The sequence below is a fragment of the Trichoderma harzianum genome (genome assembly GCF_003025095.1).
Source record: "Trichoderma harzianum CBS 226.95 unplaced genomic scaffold M431scaffold_3, whole genome shotgun sequence".
In the NCBI taxonomy this organism is placed as follows: domain Eukaryota; kingdom Fungi; phylum Ascomycota; class Sordariomycetes; order Hypocreales; family Hypocreaceae; genus Trichoderma; species Trichoderma harzianum.
The window spans coordinates 938,948-955,361 of NW_020209251.1; the positions used below are offsets into that span (position 1 = coordinate 938,948).

General features: G+C 51.8%; 8 protein-coding genes across 8 annotated transcripts in view; 3 read left to right on the forward strand and 5 right to left on the reverse strand.

Annotated features, from left to right (window-relative positions):
* The window catches only part of M431DRAFT_2676 (hypothetical protein), a gene marked incomplete at both ends in the record, with an annotated part of 7,113 nt that extends 5,949 nt beyond the window's left edge, over positions 1–1,164 (reverse strand). Inside the window, 2 exons of the mRNA XM_024913922.1 lie at positions 99–741; positions 935–1,164. Of these exons, the coding sequence (XP_024777253.1) occupies positions 99–741; positions 935–1,164 (873 nt within the window). The remainder of the gene's footprint in view (positions 1–98; positions 742–934) is intronic.
* Positions 1,165–5,342: 4,178 nt separating this feature from the next.
* On the forward strand, positions 5,343–7,388 carry M431DRAFT_79426 (glycoside hydrolase family 13 protein; the record flags this gene model as incomplete). Its single annotated transcript, XM_024922814.1, has 4 exons — positions 5,343–5,540; positions 5,651–6,321; positions 6,409–6,747; positions 6,842–7,388. The coding sequence occupies 4 exons, from the start codon at positions 5,343–5,345 to the stop codon at positions 7,386–7,388; spliced, it is 1,755 nt and encodes a 584-aa protein (XP_024777254.1).
* A 935-nt stretch (positions 7,389–8,323) lies between these two features.
* M431DRAFT_344665 (hypothetical protein) lies at positions 8,324–9,025 on the reverse strand. Its single transcript, XM_024914436.1, has one exon. The coding sequence runs from the start codon at positions 8,845–8,847 to the stop codon at positions 8,557–8,559; it is 291 nt and encodes a 96-aa protein (XP_024777255.1). The 5' UTR covers positions 8,848–9,025; the 3' UTR covers positions 8,324–8,556.
* A 372-nt stretch (positions 9,026–9,397) lies between these two features.
* Positions 9,398–11,039, reverse strand: M431DRAFT_136385 (hypothetical protein). The gene is made up of 3 exons (XM_024912547.1): positions 10,794–11,039; positions 10,684–10,743; positions 9,398–10,628 (listed from the first exon to the last, which is right to left on the reverse strand). Exons 1-3 carry the CDS (start codon positions 10,830–10,832, stop codon positions 9,462–9,464), a joined length of 1,266 nt encoding a protein of 421 aa, XP_024777256.1. The 5' UTR covers positions 10,833–11,039; the 3' UTR covers positions 9,398–9,461.
* Positions 11,040–11,171: 132 nt separating this feature from the next.
* Positions 11,172–12,612, forward strand: M431DRAFT_505152 (hypothetical protein; the record flags this gene model as incomplete). Its single annotated transcript, XM_024918590.1, has 2 exons — positions 11,172–12,194; positions 12,258–12,612. Coding segments are annotated over exons 1-2 (1,013 nt in total), but the record flags the coding sequence as incomplete, so codon positions are not given.
* Positions 12,613–12,649: 37 nt separating this feature from the next.
* M431DRAFT_77753 (hypothetical protein) lies at positions 12,650–13,363 on the forward strand (the record flags this gene model as incomplete). Its single annotated transcript, XM_024922613.1, has 1 exon — positions 12,650–13,363. The coding sequence occupies one exon, from the start codon at positions 12,650–12,652 to the stop codon at positions 13,361–13,363; it is 714 nt and encodes a 237-aa protein (XP_024777258.1).
* Positions 13,364–13,755: 392 nt separating this feature from the next.
* M431DRAFT_60286 (hypothetical protein) lies at positions 13,756–14,085 on the reverse strand (the record flags this gene model as incomplete). Its single annotated transcript, XM_024921563.1, has 1 exon — positions 13,756–14,085. A coding segment is annotated over one exon (330 nt), but the record flags the coding sequence as incomplete, so codon positions are not given.
* A 308-nt stretch (positions 14,086–14,393) lies between these two features.
* M431DRAFT_344710 (hypothetical protein) lies at positions 14,394–16,410 on the reverse strand. Its single transcript, XM_024914437.1, has one exon. The coding sequence runs from the start codon at positions 16,021–16,023 to the stop codon at positions 14,632–14,634; it is 1,392 nt and encodes a 463-aa protein (XP_024777260.1). The 5' UTR covers positions 16,024–16,410; the 3' UTR covers positions 14,394–14,631.
* Positions 16,411–16,414: the final 4 nt, after the last annotated feature.

Here is a 16,414-nt window from a genome sequence, read left to right on the forward strand (position 1 = left end):
GGGAAAAGAAAAGTGAGGTGAAGAAAAGAAGATGAAAACAAAGCAAGGAGGAGGGGGAGAAGAAAGAAACGAAGATCGGAAACACAAGGCGGACTTACAGTATTATCCTGATACAAAAAGGGCACTACTTCAGGGGCCGGAACTGGGGTCCTGGGTCGTGACGAGGCAGGCGAAGCATCCCTTGTATGATCGGTGGCATTGGAGTAGTTACGATCGCGATGCGTCGGGCGAGTATGGCTGTAGGAGCGCGATCGTTGGTCCTTCCCCATATAAGAGGTCGGCAGGCTGCTCTCGGAACTATCGCGCCCAGGAAACTCCTCGCCGAAAAAGCCCTGCAGTTTGCGAAAGCCGCCACGGGGACCGCTAGCCTTGGATCCAGTACTGCTAGCCGTCGTGGTGACACTAGCAGCCGATGGCCGCCGCCCATCTGTGTAGTAGAGCTGCTCGGGAGAGTCTTGCATGCCCAGCGACGAGCTTGCGCCGGTACGGGATCCTAAGCCGTGCAGCCCGGGGGAGAACTGCGAGAAGATGGACATGTTGTCGGCCGACTCGTCGACGAGGCTCGCGGCATAGTTGGCGGGGTTGGGATGGCCTCGCGGGGGATCGAGCACGGCCAGGTCGCGGCGGTAGTTGGTGAGGTCGCTCAAGCGGCGGCCGCTCTCTCTCGACGTCGTGGGCGACATTCGCGTGGTGGCGGTCGAGGTGGGCGAAACCTGGAGGTCGTCATCTCGTGAGAGGCTCCTACAGGCGCAGGGACCCGCGTTAGACATGACATTTGCAGTTGTACGGATAGCAGTAGTAGATCAACAACAAAGGCGATCGGGACGGACGGCCGGGACGAGGTCGCGAACAAGCGACGGCACCGGCCTCCGCCAACACAACGCCCTGGAGGCACGAGACGAGACGAGGAAGCTGGGCAAACTCTCAAACTCACTTATGGTGATGGGGCGTGGAAGCGTCCGTGTCAATGTGCGCCGGGCCTGTGCCTGTGCCTACACCCGCACCTGCGCCCACGCCCACGCCCATGCCCATGCCGTTGCGCGATGCAGCTTCGGTTGAAGCCGCCGTCGGGGTCGAGGGCTTCGCCGTGATGGAGGATCGAGTGCTGTCGGTGCTGGCGCTCGTGCCGGAGCTGATGCGGAAAGCAGCTTCATTCTCAGCCATTGTCACCTAGGCGCTAGCGGAGAGCTCCAGGCCACTACCATGCGTTCGGAACAGGTGCTGGAGTCGTCGAGGCGCATTCACGTCATTCTCGACCGGGCGGATGCGCTGCTGGAGAGGGTGCGATTGTGTTGTTCTGAATGATGTCGGGCGCAGAGCAAAGATTTTCGCCTCGACGGTCGTTGCGTCTGCGTATGACTATGACGAGGGGCTGGAGATGGAGAGCTGGGATTGTCGGCTGCGGCGCGGGATTATCCAAGTACAAAACTCAACGAGCAGAGCCTTTGCCAGCCCCAGAGCAGGTTTGGCAGGGCTGAACACAGTTTGCTCGTTAGCTCTGCTTTCTGAGGGGGTGTGAGGGGGTGGGCGGAGGGCTGGCAGTTTTGATGGGTTGATCGAAATCGAGGCGAGGCGGAAGCTCGGTGGCAGAAAGCGGACAGGCACAACGAACGCACCGAGTCTCACACACTCACACACACACACACTTGTCAAATTAGCAGAGCTTGACGTTGCATGTACGTGTACTCGTACTTGGTCATTGGCTGCTTTTAATTACTACCTCGTAGTCTAGGTACCTATTCGTCTAGCATCGGAGCAGCTTTTTGGGCTCAATCAATTCGCTTCGTACCGGGCAGGTATTCACAGTAGCCGCCGGTACAACCCAAGATCAATCACAAAGGGCAGCTGCTCTCATACCAAGAACGTACAACCATCCGACGTCTAAAAATACATGGACAGCAACTTGGCGCTCTAGGCTCACTAACGTCTCGCTAGACTAGACTCGCAATTCAACAATCATATCACATGCACACCGGTTGGTTTCTCGTGTGTTCCATGGCTTTGCGCAGGGGTGGATTGTCTCTACAGTATAGCCACAAGTATATCACCCGGCGACACATTTTTTTCATCACAATGCTCTGGCGGCAAGCCCACGAGAAGAGGGGATGCTTGTCTTTTTTTTTCGCTCCAGTTCTCTTTCTTACACCTTTTAGGACGGGCGGGACTGAGGACCTACCTAGTACTTGGTAGCTTAAAAAGGCCTCGGCAGCTTTAATACGATGAGCTCCATACTGTACTCGTATGTAGCAAGTATTGGAATGACGCTGCCCAATCGACGATGGTGGCATCCAGGGTTCTTGTGTCCAGCACGGCATATGTACATACATGCTCTAGGCCTACATCCCCGGTACATACGCGGCTTGTTTTGCAAAAAGCTGCAGCAGCGTCGGGTCTTGTAAGCAACCCTGACTTGAAAAAAAAAAAAGGTGAGACTCTAGATTAATTAGACGCAGCACGGTGCAAACGCCGCCTGTCAGCCGTCTTGTGCGAGGGAGGGGGGTCAAGGCTTGCACAAGACGAGATCAGCGATGAATCAGATGGCAGCAAAATACTGCTGCCTGCCCAACCCGAAGGTCTTGGCCTGAAGTTGACCAATGCACGGGAAAACTGCGCATCACCAAAAGTCGCACCCTCTATGTATGTAGGTAGCTGCATGCCCTCGGCCTCTGATCTCATCAAATTCTCGTCCGAGGGGGGTGGTGAATGCAGCTGAGTGAGGGCTTTCTGCTGCACTGCGTCCTCGTAAGTCGTACCTCTGCGTCACACTCGCACACGCACGCAAATGAAGGGCAAGGCAACATGAGATTAGTCGTCGTCTCATTTGCGAGTGCAGCACCATTCACCATTCACAAACGGCCTACTCTATCGGCAGCCGGGATGCTTCGTACATTAGGTACATCCGCGGTGGCATGGCATGGCACTAGCATGGGCGCCAATCAAACGGGATCGCCCAACCCGGAATCGTTGGCCAGGACGGGCTGAATACAGTATAAGACAATATCCCGTGTTGCTAATAATGCTACCTACCTAGTAGTAATACTTGATCTAATCTGCCTATTATACTATACTGTCCCGTGCCTGTGAGAAGTGCCGTGCCTTGTAAGCCTCCTGGTCAGCACCTAGTCGAATCAATCATTCAGTCAGTCAGTCCATCGAGAGGTCGAGTCTTCTTTGTTCACATTTGGGCTGGGCTGAATACGGGAAAATGAAAATGACGTTCTCCCCGCTCGGGGCGGCGGATACCGGCACCCGCAAATGGGCTGCGGCTACGTGCCAAGTGGGCGTTTGATTCCGCAGCTACGGCAGTTCAGCAGCGTCTAGTACGAGTACCTCCGCACAGCTACCATCATGGGGGCGCTGGGAGGTACAGGTACGGAGGCTGCCGTACCCGTCTAGCAGCAACGTGCACCTGTCAGTTCAAGCTTCAAAATTGCTATTTGACGTTGTCCTCTTGGCTGCCCCTCTCCACCTCATCAAATCCAATCTCAATTGAATCGGACTCCGAGCGCCTCCTGGTCACAACATGATACTTGCTTCATGCTCCTAATGAAGTACTGTAATACTAATGTAATAAAGTACTACTACTAATAATAATACCATGGATGCCTTATGCTCTCTTGAGGCTACTATTCCCCCCTGCTGACAGTCTCGCATCTCGCCGTCGCCGGCGCCTGCACTCCAATCCACTCTGCCGGGGCTCAGGGCCATCAGTGTGCCGCGGATACGGGCCAGGGCTCGAGTCAACTCCGGATTCATGCCAGTTACAGTACAGTACAGTAGAGTTTGATGGCGGCCGCCGCGGCTGTGCTGGATGACGCTATTCGCTGTACAGTAAGTATGGTGGTCTGTTGTGCCTCGAAATGAGCGTCACACGTCGATGGGCCAAGCAAGCTTGGACGGAATAGCCCGTATCGGGAGGCTTGATGCGGAATGCATTTCGGATAGATTGAGTTCCCCCCCATCCGATGGCTACGGACACAAGTAAAAATCATGATATTACTGTCAATATGACTTGATGTTAAAAAGGACCCTGCGTCAATTTCACCGCGAGCAACGACAGTCTTGTACGAGCATAGCAAACGCACTCCCTACCCCCCGGCACCGTATAATCTCGCCGGGCGACATGGAGTCCAAGTCTTCTCCTCATTCAGCCGAGCCACTAATGCCAGATGAATCCCTACCAAGACAAACCTGAAGCTGGTCAGCTCAGCACCAAACAAGAGCCAATGTCTCGTTCATCGGGGAATCCCTTGTCCGGGCATGACGCCAACACAAACACATGTCAATCATCTGACAGCTGTGTCACAGTAGTGGTGAGATAAGCCCAAGGGAGGATGAGTAAAGGCCAAAGCCTGTGCCATGTCAAAAGCCACCGGAAACTTGCCCGCATAGCCTCCTATCACCTATGTAATGGGCGTATAATAGCACAACCATCGTTCTTGTCAACACTTTATCTGCATCAGCAGCACCTGATTGTTGCAAGAGGGCTACGCGGCAAACTCGGTCGGCGAACGGCCGCTAGCTCAGAGGCATCCCTGTAGGCAAACCTGAAACCCCAATGTCCCGTCGAGTCGGTAGCATCAGGTGTCAAGCTGAAGGTACGGTACTTGGTATTACATGCTTCGTACCAAGTGTTGGAGATCATGTACATGAATAGTGAAGAGGCAGGCACTTGATGCATAAAGAAATGCACTCATCTGTACATGTGCATGTAGCGTCTTTGTTCCGGTATCATGAGGTTACATCTCAGCAAATACAGAGTTGTGGTTGTGATTTCAAGTTGGTTTCAATATTCCAATACTTCTGCCGATCGCCCATTCAACTCAAGGAGCATGCACCTTGATAGGTACTTATACAGTATCCGTAACTGCATCTTGTTCCATCATTGCAGCAGGATTCTGCAACTGTCTCGCCATAAAATCGGCGCAAGATGCGGGGAGATATTCGGCGTCAGACATGACTTTCACCTCACGGCTGAAACTCCGGACAACTTTTCGTCGGGCCGAGCAGTGCATTTTTCCACGGCCTTAGTTGCCTAGCAGCTTCAATTGTGCTCCCGTCTCATTGTATCCGCGAATAGTGCTCGCTATTTGGCCTTCTTACGGGTCTCCAATGATGAAACTACCTCCACTATGATGGAGATAGCCTGGACATAGTGTTCTTTACAGTGGATGCAAGCCCCGCGAAACCCCCGCATACTCTATAGATACGGCTAAAGGAAACATTGAAATGTCCTCCATCTTACGAACATGCTCTCAGTGAATTTGATGTCTCCAAACATAGTTGAAATTGAAACTCCTTCGTACGATCCAGATCAAGGCTACTCCTCAAGAGATCTCGATATGGGCTCCACGGAACAGCTTCGCACCTGGTGGAAAGAGAGTTCGGTGTACCAAGTATATCCGGCCTCCTTTCAAGACACCACGGGCTCTGGAACTGGCGATCTGAAGGGCATCATTTCACGAGTAGACTATCTCAAGGACCTCGGCGTGGATATAGTATGGCTGTCGCCCATATTCGCAAGTCCCCAGAAAGATATGGTTGGTTTAAACTCTCGGCTCTGATCCGCTACCCTATAAGTACAGACATACATATGTACACTACTTTGTGGGAGATATATGTGCCTATCTAATTAATATAATTTGAGTAGGGGTATGACATTAGCGACTATAGGAAGATTGATCCCATCTATGGAGATATCAGTGACGTTGATACTCTAAAGGACAAGCTCCATGAACGGGGCATGAAACTTGTCCTGGACCTTGTTGTCAACCACACAAGCGATAAGCACGAGTGGTTCAAAGAATCAAGAAAGTCAAAGGACAATGCCTTTCGGGACTGGTATATCTGGCGTCCACCCAAATACGATGCCCAAGGCAATCGACAGCCCCCAAACAACTGGGAAAGTCACTTCCAAGGCAGCGCCTGGGAATACGATGAGACAACCGATGAATACTATTTGCGACTCTTTTGCCGAGAGCAGCCCGATCTCAACTGGGAAAACCCGGACGTGCGCGGGGCCGTCCATGAGGTTATGAGGTTCTGGCTTGATCGAGGAATAGACGGCTTCCGGATGGATGTTATCAACTTCATCAGCAAAGACCAACGCTTCCCAGACTCTGATAAGGTGGTCTGCCGGGGCCACGAATACTACGCTTGCGGACCTAGATTGCACGAGTACCTGACAGATCTCGGCGCTATTCTTAGAGAGTATGGTGCATTCAACGTGGGAGAAATGCCATGCGTACAAGATCAGAATGAGATCATCAAGGCTGTGGGCGCCGACCGTGGAGAACTCAACATGATTTTCCACTTTGAGCAGTAAGTCGACTAGGAATCCTATGAAAGAGCATCATGGAGGCCTCTCTAAGCTACGTGCCACCACAAAAACTGACTGTTCAAATCCAGCATGGATCTTGACTACGGCCCGACAGGAAAGTTCTCTCCCGGGACATGGACTCTCGCAAAGCTAAAGACGGTTGTCACCAAATGGCAAGAGTTCATGTACAACAACGACGGCTGGAACGCCCTCTACCTGGAAAACCACGATCAGCCGCGAGTCATCAGCCGTTTCGCACACGATGATCCTCAGCACCGCGAGGCCAGTGCAAAGATGATTGCCGTGTTTCATGCTTTCCAGGCCGGCACGCCGTTTATATACCAGGGACAGGAGATTGGCATGACGAATGTTCCAAAGGAGTGGCCCATTGAAGAGTACAAAGACATTGATTGCGTTAATCACTGGAAGTAAGTTGATTCGATAAACCCATATAATGCGAGGGAAAGCTATATACACGGCCTCTGATGAAGTTCATACTGACCTTTATTTTACTTACTCCAGCTTATACAAAGACACCGCAGACGAAGAAGCCAAGAAGCTCGTCAAAGCAGAATACCAAAAGAAATCCCGCGACAACGCCCGAACCCCCATGCAATGGGACGCAACCCACCAAGCCGGCTTCACAAGCGGCACCACCCCCTGGATGCGCGTCAACGACAACTACAAGGACGTCAACGCCGCCTCCCAGACCGGCAACCCGCAGTCCGTCTACCACGCGTACCGCCAAGTCCTGCAGCTGCGCAAAAAGTACATGGACCTCTTCGTCTACGGCAGCTTTCAGCTCGCCTACAAGGCCAACGAGCGGGTGTTTGCGTATAGGAGGAGGAGCGCAACGGAGATGGCACTCGTTATGTGCAACTTTTCGCTGGATGAGGTGGTGATGGGGAGTCCTGATGTACCTATTGAGGTGCTCTTTAGCACGCATGGGAGGACGACGGATGATTTCAAGGGCGAGCAATCGTCGCTGGCTCCGTTGGAAGCCGTGGTGTTGCTTGTTGAACCAACTTTCATAGGGTTTACGTATGAAGCCGAGAATTGGGTGCTCTAGAGGACTGATGTCGAAATGGGAGTGTTCCCTACGACAATTGCTACTTTTTTCTATCAGAAAATAGTCGAGGGTACCGGGCAATAGGCAAGATAGAGAGAACTTTCTTTTGCTAGTCTGCATATACTTGGGAGCGTGAAGCTGCTATACTCCCCTCGATTATGGATAAAGAGCTTGTACGCAATATTACACTCAAACTGCAGGTTAAACCGCCGTGCGCATATGCAAACCTGACTAATGTTGCCGCTGTCATTGAACTCTATTTGTTTTCATTCTGTTCCCCGCACGGTCTGACCAGGAGCTTGGCCTCTTCCAAGTCCGGGAAACAGAGGCTGTGCAATCAGACCACCCGTCGCTTCTAAACCACTACGCAGCTCTTTCAACTCTCTATTGTTATCTACCAACTACCAGAAACACTGCATCACAGTTGGCTTTGCTTAGCTTTTCGATTACCTACAATGAGTCTATACGAGATGCGTCTCCAAGCCGCCGGAGCCTTTAATGGTAGCTTCTCAGCTGCCGAAAACACGGATGAGCATTTTCAACGATGCTGGGCTGAGCAGGCCTGCGGGGGATGCTTGAACAGCCAAGGCTGTAGCTGGTGCCCTTATGTGAGCCTCCCCATGCCGGAACTGAATTTACATGAAATCTGCGCCCCCCCCCCGTATTTCCTACAATCATTTCATCGTGTGCCACGATCATGAATTATGGCCTCTGACAGCGGTATATTGACGCTTTGTCTGTGCAGACGTGGTCATGCGTGCCAAATGAGTACACCGTCCCGGTGCTGGCGCCGGCCTTTGGTGGTAATATTTGTCCACACCCAGATGAGCGATGGGAGGTCAGGACGAGACCTCTTGGGTGTAAAGTCTCATCTGGTACAGCGCTGGCAGTTGTGATAGCTGTTTTGTCAACGTTGGCAGCGGTCTTGGTCGTTGCCGCAGCAGTCGTTACGGTTCGGAGAATACGGAAATCCGAACAAAAAGTGATCAGCTGGGAATGGCTATCTCGGTGGAAACAGTCATTTCAAAACCGAACCGGCAGAGCAGATCCAGAGCGAGACCCGTTGCTCTCACCACCCCAGGAAGATCATGTGTCTCCTTGAAAGTCCCTCTGAATTTGGTCCCTGGCCGCACGCGTCACTATACGGGCAAAAAATACGGCCAGATATTCAGCCAGAGCTGACGGGTGGAATTATGGCAACCTCATCTCCCTCTTGGATCAGAGCGCCGCCCTCACCGTCTTCGGGAATGTCTACATAATCAAGGTTGACCGTTACCAAACAGGAGTCGAGGATTTTGGCCTGGACGCCGGGATATCGTGACTCAAGCTCGGAAAAAAGCTTCCCCAAGGGCAAAGGCGCAGGCAAGCTCTCAGAGTCCCGTCCCGTGAAAGAGCCTGCGCCGGCAAAATAGAGCACGCTGAAGTGGCCACGCGGGGGTTTCGGGGCGGATGATGTCATGGTAGCTTATGGAGATGGATGGTTTGCGTGAAAAAGAAGTAGCAAATATGATGTGATTAACTCGGCAGAGGAATTGGATGCGTATTCTAACGATTGCTTCTTCTCAAGTATGTTAGCGTAGATGTTTTCTACTATCAACGGCAATTAAAGAAATGAAATGTGTCAAAAGTTCTAGAATCAGAGATCTTGGTGATAAATTGTCACATCATAGCGATCAGGTAATACATGCTATTTTGGAACATCATGCTAGAGAGTAGGATAATGCGATATGCAAAGAAAATTTGCACTTACAACATCCTAGATGGCGAACAATTTGTATCTTGTTCTGGAAGAGAATCGTGGTTTTGATAATGAGGGAAGGAGGAATAACACGCTGCAATTGGGGGCTTTTATGTAATCGTTGCTCCCGTCTCCACGTGATGGCCCCAGCCATCCAAAGCTTCCAATTAAATGGAGATTCCGTTAAAGCTACTGAGGGGAGAGCTTGGAAATTGAAAGCTCGGGCGCTAATGGTATTTTGGGAGACACTGAATTCTAGGTTCTTATTGGAGCTTCGCTTAATTGGGTATCATTCTTTTGCAGACGGTAAATTCGCAACATCAGCAACGCTGGCTCTATGTCAACTTCTCTAGTCGCTGTTCTAAGTCCTTTACCCAGCCTTCCATGACCTCCACGTTGGTCTTCATGACTTTATCGCCATTGCTCACGGTTTCTTCCAGCTTCTCGATACCGTCTTTCCATAGTTTAACTTCTGTGGCTATTTCTGCCTGCTGCTTCTCGATCTGGTCTAGTGTCTGGCTGGCGGTTGCGGCGTCCGCGTGAATAGCTCTGAGTGATCGCAAGCGGTCAAGTAGAGGAGGCAATATAGGCGTCAGGTTTTCGATGGTAGGCAGGATTGCGTACAAGGCATTGATCTTGGCTTCTTGTTCGGACGTGTCAGCCTGAGGGGCCCCCGCGTGCTTGCCGAGCTCCTCTCGTAGAGCCTTTGCCTTTTCGCGGGATTCATTCAACTTGTCTTGTTCAGTGGCCAATGCTCGTACTCGGCGACTGATTGTGTCTAGGTTGGCAGTTGACGCTTGCGAGAGGGTCGATATTTGCTTCTCCAGAGAGTCGAGCGTTGGAAGAATTGCCCGAGGAAGTCCGCCTTCACCGGCCTCTGACATGGATGATGAGCTAATGCCGAGGCTCCTCTCCAAGATTAACAGCCTGCGATCAAAATCCGCCGCCTTGGCGAGAGCATGTGTCTGCTCATAAGTCGGTGCGTAGGTAATAGTGTATGTAGGCCCAGCCTCGAGTGATCCTGCCACAGCCTCGCCTGCACTAGAAGATGTTGGATCGATTTTCTGGATGCCAGTGATGCCAGAGCGCCTAGATAGGTCGTCCAAAGTTTGGCTTAAAGACTCGAGCCTCAAATCACCCGGGGAGCCATCATCGCCGCCGGCTGAAGCCCCTTTTCGTTTGGCATATTCGTCCTTGGTCTCTTCCACTTCTCGCTTTAGACGGGCAATCTTGCGCTCCAAACTTTCCACATCGTCATCATCGGAAAGATCTCCCAGCTCTTCTGTTCCATCTTGCAATATCCGTTGGCGGCGGCTGGATGCTTTATATGATCGTCGCTTGCCGTCGACACGGTCTGAGAAGTCCGCTCCGCTAATATCAATGGTAGCTGGGGAGAATCGAGTGCGCGCTTCGTCAATGCGCAACCTTGACCGCGAGATGTTCTGAGTCTCGTCGTCTACTCCGTAGAACTCATCGTCGGAAAGCGTCCGAGCTGCAGTCGTCTATACCCAGTGTTAGCTGTGATTTAAAAAAGGGAAATGAAGCTTGAGCTGTTACCGGAACTGTAGAATTGTCATCTGTCAACTCTGGGGTTTCGTAGATATCTGGCGCAGAGTCCTGGTACGGGTTAGACGTTAAGCTGCTGCACATTTGCCGCGGAATCGTACCAAGTCTGGCAACGCCGCATATTTGCGGTTGAGCGCCATGGTAAAATGTCAAGGCTCGATCTTGACGCAAGCAAGCCAGCGGTGTGGTCGAGTCTAAGGCTGTTGTTTTGTCGGAGCTTTGAAGGTGAGGTCTTCGTTTCCAGGGGTCAGCTCCCTGCAAGGACAGGCGCTGGTAGCCTTGCAGCTGGTGCTGTCGCGGGGCACCTGGTACCTGTGGCTGTTACGGGTATTTGCACAATGTCCGACCGCCTTTACGATGGATGGATCTATGGACTGATTTCCCCTCAACTCCAAACTTGCAGTATTACCAATTCTCTTATTTATTGACGTTCCGGGGTGAATTGGTCACCGAGTTCTGCGTCTTCTGCTGCCCATCATCGTCCAGGCAATGAACCCCGCAAGATCGATATCCGAGCTTTAGCGATTTGATGTGCTATCGAACTAAAAGACGCCGTCCCACCTCGAATCACAATAGCGCACGCGTCCAAGACGCGCTGTGTATCGTCTGACGGTCAAATCTTCAATTGCCGACACCACAATTGATTGCGAGGCCGTTTGTATTTTTTAAGAGCCAGGCTTCCAACCCTGCCGAGGCGGGCAATCTAGCAGTTGCAATTCAATCTTGGTGGCATTACCATTGGCTCTTTGGCCACAGTATTGGGGGTTCAGCTTCTTCTGAGCGACATTGACGCTGGAGCTCTATTTAGAGCTAAGGGACACGCATCATGGTTACACCACCAGTAAGAAGAGTAGGATTAAGCTATCTTGATTCACCCGAGCCTTTACTCAAATCGATCAAGTCCAGGACTGAGGCGAAGACGAAGACGAAGACCACGACTACGACCACGACAACAGAAGCGGCACCGAAACCGAAACCGGAGTCCAGGACTCAGACCAGACGCTCTCAGATCAAGATCCCTGAGCCTGTTCCTGACGAGCCTGTTCTTGACGACATATTTGCGCCACCACTTGCGTCTAGTGATTTGGAAGACGAGGGCACGGCTGAAGATGCAGACAACCTGGAAGCTGAACAGCCTATTGCTGACAGCTCGGATTCAGATGATGCTCCGCCCCGAGGAGCTATCTCGTCAACCACTTTCACCTCCCAAAGCCAAAAGGGTGGGCGGCAAACTCGTCGGTCAACACTGAAAGAGGGATCGAAGCTAAAGGAAGAGCCCGAAGAGTCGCAATCAACGGCCAAGAAGAGGAAGCGCCCATCCGATGGCTCCCCCGAAAAGAGTAAACCAAAGAAAAATGCACTCCCCAAAACGGATCCGACTGCAGAGCCTCTGAATATGGCCAATCACCTCTTAAATGCCCAGGGCTTTACCAAGCAATCCAAGGTAAAAAACACGTTTGGGAAAAAAAGCCTCCTTGCTCAGGTAGCCCGGCTACCAAAAGGTTCGTACAGCTACATGTTTGCCAGCCATTGTATGCCTGCCACAGATGATTAACGACGCGCAGGCCTAGAAGAGCCGTCCACGCCTGTCAAGTTCAAGAAGCCTCCCGAGTACGGCACCAACACGCCCCGACAGAGCTGGAAGTTTCTTGTGCCAGATTCTGTTGGCGCCGATTCTCCGATCAAAAGGACCCGCCGATTAAATATGGTTGAGCCTATTCTATACGAGAACGAGGATGAGGATCCTGATGAAGACGACGAAGAGGACGATGATACCGTGACTTACAGCCAACCAGGATCCTTTACGGGAGGTGCCGAACGTGCTACAAAAGACAAAGCGAAACCGAAGCGAAAAAAACCCAACCCTTTGCGCTCAAGAAAGTCAACTGCGGTAAAGGGTGAGCCTGAAGAAGATGCAGCGCCAATAACTTCTTCACCGCCGCCCGCCAAGTTCGTCATGCCCGCACAGCTCTCAGACTTCGTACCACCCGGCAACGGCAACGGCGACGACATTGGAGACGGCGACTTGTCCGATGCAAGCAGCAGCGGCCTGAGCTCTCTCGGCTCCCTCTTCCCAGATAAAGAAGGCGATGGCGGCGCGCAGTGCCCCTGGTGCGGCGCCACAGTCGACATGAAGCTACTAAAGGACTTTTCAAACGGTAAACGCCTCAACGTCCGACTCCAAACAAAGTTCTGCGAAGAGCACAGGAAGAAATCAGCAATGGCAACGTGGGAATCAAAAGCCTACCCCGAAGTAGAATGGTCCACCCTCGAATCCCGTTTCAAGAAACACCAAACCCACCTCCTCGACATCATCAACGGCGAAGAGTCCTTCTACCGCACCCGCCTCGCAGCGAAGATCGAGCAGGGCCAAGGACGATCCATGAAGAAGGAGGAGAACCTCAACCCCGGGTACTACGGCCCCCGCGGGTTCAACATGATGTGCGACTACCTCGTCAAGGAGTATAGCGACATGCTCAAGAAGAAGGCCGTCCACGACAAGGTGATTGCAGGGAGGGGCTCGGCGGCATTTATCCAGGCCGTGCTGGTGGCTGAGCTGGGCGTGCAGCTCATCATGGAGGACATGCTCGTCTCGCCGGAAGAAGCTAGGCATATACTGGAGGAGAGCAAACCGATAGGAGACCTCGTGCACGCAGACAACTGGTTGTGATGGGCTGGAGGAGAAGCGGACAGTGTGAAATGATGTTATGATTTTTTCGTTGGAGCGATTTTTGGTTGTCATGAAGCTCGGCTTTTATTTGGAGCTCGCAAAAGATATCCCGTCTCAAGTGTATTAGGATAACGTGTTAGTATTCAGTTGTCATGCGAGCCTCTTTTGGCGGGAAGCGAGATGCCGGTTTACGACAAGAAAATATCAAAACTACCAGGTAGGTAACTCTATTTTATGATGATTCGAGACGAGCAAAACACAATGTACATAGTTCATCTTCTATAATTTATATACCATAACCCAGCAACTCAAGAACATAAAAAAACTGCATATTGATTTCCACCTTGAATAAGAGTATCAATATTGACTTCAACAATCGACCTCCTTTCCTATTAAGCAGCCATAACACTTTCTCTTGCGTCCCGAAACCGACGGACCTGCCGCTTCAATTGCCTCATGGTTGACCTCCTCCGCCTCGCACCAGGACCAAGACCCTCGACGGGTTGGATATCGCGAAGTGTCTCCAGCACCTTCAAGTCTGCCAGAAATCGACGCAGCCGCAGACCCGTTCTGTTACGCACAAAAGCATCTACTTCTTCGTCACAAGCTGCCGATGCTACAATATGCAAACCCCGGAGCACATCTCGATCAACGATATCGCCGTCATCGCCTTCGCGGTCATCTTCCGAGGCTGAAGCGCTCTCTCGGATTGAAGAAGTTCTTGTGGGAATATTAGGAGGGGCATTCGCTTGAGATTTGGGGCCGCGACCGCTTCTGCAGCATACTCCAACATGGTCAGGATCAAAACTTGGGCGAGGCTGGCTTGACTGGATATCTGTTTTGAATCGAGTTCCTTCTGATAGCCCTCTGTTGAACCTCTGAGTAGGGAGACTTTGATACGGTCGTCGGTAGGCCTGGTCCTCTCGTGAATTTAAATGACGAGTAGGGGGATTTTGGGTTGTCTGCGTTCTCTTGGCTCGCGGCTGCATACGAATCTGCTCCTTTGAACATGGTTCGCCGTCGTAACATCCGCCGTGACAATGGGCCGTCGACTTTGTTGGCTGTCTTGACTGGGAGTTAAACGCATCTCGGGCCCCAAAGCTTTTCTGGCGTGGGCTTCGTGGGCTTGAATCGGCTCTTGGACGAGTTCTGTTCTCCCGGTCGCTTCGCCGAGGGATTACAAGTGGCGTGGGCTTAGGAGGAGGCGTTGGAGGCGAGTCCCTGGACATCCTCGAAATAGCATCTCTAGATATCTGTCGGAAGTGTGCCTATGACCCATCCGCAACAGAATCTTCATCCCGGGTGAAGCAACGAAACCAACGTCGTTTTGGTTTTCCCTTATCCTTTGCGGTCCGCCTCTTCTGCTTTCGAACAGGCGCCTCGTCGATCAGCGCGAACCTCCACTCATCCATGTCTTGTGAAGGTGCAAATGATATCTGGCTCATTGAGTTCCCGCTGGAGTCCTCTTCTTCGAAACCATCGAATTTCGGCACTTTTGCGTGGTGCTTGCTACCGGAACGGTTGGCACGTCTCTGGGTTGATCTTGTTGGGATGAGTCTTGCAATATAGGCGGGAAAGCCACGCTTCTGGTCCTTTGATGTCACTGCTAATCCTGCTGCCTTAAACTCTGGACGAAAGGGCATCAATGGTGATACTGTACGTAACGATATATTAGACTTTGTTGGTGTTTCTGGTGGATTCGTGTGCTGCCATAAATGCTTAGTCCGCCGGGATTGTCCATGTCGTCCTGCGATCTTGTCTGACTGATCTGACTGGTTGAATATCCGTGCCTGATCTGACTGGTTGAATATCCGCGGATGATTGACCTGTTGGCTGTGTGATGCCTCTCTGAATGGCCGTGAGAAGCTTCTTTCTTGGTTATTCTTTGACCTGGCTGAAAAGAGTCGCAACTGCTGGCACACACTTCGCGAGATGGCTTCCACAAGAGCAGAGTCGATGGACGTATGCTTCGACGCGCTCACAAAATCAGCCGCGCCGTCAAGAAGCAAACTATGCGATGAACGAGGACTTCTATGCATGCGCATGTGAGCCTTACGTCGAACCGGAGGGGGTGAAAAGCCGGCCCTTGCAAAGCAGGTCGATGTCTCGGGCTTTTGAAGCGTTGATGCATGGTCTCGTGATGGCTTCGCAGAAATACTCAGAGGATTGACGTTGTATTCAGTCTGTTGCGGAGGGTCTTTCGGCGGAGGCAATGGGAAGGAATCCAAATCAACTGATGGTTCAGATGGAACCCAGGATTGGTCAAGAGAAGATGCTCCGTCGAGAGACTTCATACTGACGCCTCGGAAGGTAGTTCCCACGTCATAGGCAGAGCGAATGTAGGGCTGGTCGCGGCGAGCAACGTCTGGAGGCGATTTATTCGTCTCGTTGGGTGGCATCTCAGCATAGGGCCGCTCAGAAGCCGGCCCAGTATCACTGCTGTATACTGATCCAGGAGATGTCATAGGGGGAGAGGCCTTGCGAATCGGCGTATGCGCCCGGCTCGAACGTTTGGAAAGAATAATGACACGGGATTTAGGGCGCTGCCTCTGGAACGATGGTGTTACAAGACTGTTGCGGTGTCGAATTCTGTTTCTATCAAGTAAAGAAGAGGCGGCTTCGGGAATGGCGGCTAACGTAGCCATTGAGTGAGAGTCCATGGAGATAACGAGAGCTTTACGAGATGAAGCTATTAGAAAGTAGATGAGAAGTAGTGGAGGCAATGATTCTGTGGTACGATGCGATGGCTAAGAAGTTTTGTTTTGGTTGATCTAAGCATGAAGCAGAAGTCATGCAGCTCTGTGTTGTCATCTCGACACAGAGAAGAACATTGGAGTTTGAGGGGAGAGCGGCCATATCGGCTGGATGTCTAATGAGACAGGAGCGACTGAAGATAGATATCCAAAGTCCAGGAACAGAGCAGCAGGCCACAGACGCTGAGTCTAGGCAGTTGCTTTCTGCGGTTTGCATCATGGATGGCGCATATCGTGCTACCCTGTCTCGGAGGTAGGAGACCATGGCTTGAAGATTTCTTTCTGCCTTGGCCTCTAG

Bases quoted from the DNA above. Each gene is read 5' to 3' on its own strand.
- M431DRAFT_344710 (XM_024914437.1), bottom strand. From the start codon at position 16,023: ATGGACTCTCACTCAATGGCTACGTTAGCCGCCATTCCCGAAGCCGCC.
- M431DRAFT_344665 (XM_024914436.1), bottom strand. From the start codon at position 8,847: ATGACATCATCCGCCCCGAAACCCCCGCGTGGCCACTTCAGCGTGCTC.
- M431DRAFT_136385 (XM_024912547.1), bottom strand. From the start codon at position 10,832: ATGGCGCTCAACCGCAAATATGCGGCGTTGCCAGACTTG. The intron at 10,744-10,793 runs GTACGATTCCGC...AACCCGTACCAG, and splicing joins ATGCGGCGTTGCCAGACTTG to GACTCTGCGCCAGATATCTA. The intron at 10,629-10,683 runs GTAACAGCTCAA...CACTGGGTATAG, and splicing joins ATGACAATTCTACAGTTCCG to ACGACTGCAGCTCGGACGCT.